The following is a 1,475-nucleotide window of genomic DNA, read 5'->3' on the forward strand; positions in this document are numbered from 1 at the left end:
GGGAGAGCCCAAAGACAGGGATCTGCTCCTCAGCTGGGAACACTGAGCTGTCCACCACTGTCTTGTTGGCCAGGTTGAACTTGATCACCTGGAAGGAGCCCTGCTGGCGGATGTAGTAGAGGGGCCCGTCGTACACGAGGTGCCCAGTGCCCACCCAGGGGTAGGGCAGCTTGATGCGGGCGGCCTTGCGGGTGGCAGAGAAGAGGGTGAACTCCCGCATGCGGGGGAAGACGTACACCGTGTCATTGGCAGTGCCGTCGAAGACATAGATCTTCTCGGAGTTCCCTGCCGCATCCTTGGTCCAGAGCCCCGAGGTGCTGCCGAAACGCTTTAGGATCTTCATGGCTCTGACGCTCGCGATGGTGTCACTGCAGTCTGCAAGAGTGCGGCAGCCGTGAAAGCCTGAAAGCCACCTGGCCCTGCAGCCGGGACAGCTCCCACACAGGTCCCACTACGTCCCACCCCAGCCCTCAGGCAACTGCCTTGCAAACTCGCTGCTGCTATCACTGGTGGCATTGAGAAGTTCCCCTGTGAACTCATGTGATGAACAGGGAGGGCCACCTGCACCCCAACCCTGCCCCAGGGGCTTTGGAGAAGCACAAGGCTCTGGCCTGGGGCTTGGATGTGGCTCCCATGCAGCTGTGGGGATGCAAGATTTCGTGCCAGAGACACCTGAGAGATTTCCTGCTGGGATGTAATGCCATGGCATGCAGCTGGGGGAGACTTGGACCTGGGTGGGCTGGAAAGGCCCAGGAAAACCCCACACCCAGAACCATCTCCCCAAGGAGTCACAGAAGCCACTCACCTGTCAGCTTGGTGTATTTCTCATTCTTTCTCTGCTTGGCTGTGGCCACTTGCTTCTCCATCAACGTCTCGTCCACCTCCACGCAGGGCGGTGCGGGGTTCTGTGTCTCCAGGTAGTCCACCTCACGCTCCAGGCGGTCCACACGCACTGCTGTGCTCTCTGCCTCCGACCGCATCGCCTCCCGCTCCTTCTCTGCTGTCTCCAGCATCCCCAGCACCTGGTTCTTGAAGTCCCGCAGCTCGGTGGAGTAGCGGCTGCTCTGGTCATGCCACTGTGAGATCCTCTCCTGGGAGGGCCAAGGGGAACTGAGGCCTCTGCACTTCACAGCCCGTCTGCAGCAGCCCCCCCACTGCCTGCGCGTGGCTGTGGGAGCTGCCAGGGCCACACAGCACTGCAGCCCTGGTGCTCTTTTCTCTGGGTCCCATCCTGCCATGCTCCTGCACCCCTGATGCTTCTGCACCCACAATACTCTCAGACCCGCGATGTTCCCTGACATGACGCCCCGGCTCCCGCCATCCCACGGTGCTCCCATGCCCATCGTGCCTGCGATGCTCATGCTGGGCTGTGTGGGGCCCTGGCGAGGCAGGGGACAGGGCACCCCACGCCAGCTCTGCCCAGTCCCCATCCCAGCTCCTCCTCACCCCAGGCCTGTTCGCAGCCCCGCCAGCTG

General features: G+C 62.4%; 1 protein-coding gene across 1 annotated transcript in view; it reads right to left on the reverse strand.

Moving 5' to 3' along the window:
* LOC104528764 (olfactomedin-like protein 3) overlaps positions 1-1,343 on the reverse strand; it is a 1,788-nt gene extending 445 nt beyond the window's left edge. Inside the window, exons 1-2 of the mRNA XM_029086176.1 lie at positions 806-1,343; positions 2-375 (exon numbers count right to left, since the gene is read on the reverse strand). Coding sequence (XP_028942009.1) covers positions 2-375; positions 806-1,343 — 912 coding nt within the window. The remainder of the gene's footprint in view (position 1; positions 376-805) is intronic.
* Between the last annotated feature and the right edge of the window lie 132 nt (positions 1,344-1,475).

Source organism: Antrostomus carolinensis, unplaced genomic scaffold, assembly GCF_000700745.2.
Source record: "Antrostomus carolinensis isolate BGI_N321 unplaced genomic scaffold, ASM70074v2 scaffold41047, whole genome shotgun sequence".
NCBI classification, from domain to species: Eukaryota; Metazoa; Chordata; class Aves; order Caprimulgiformes; family Caprimulgidae; genus Antrostomus; species Antrostomus carolinensis.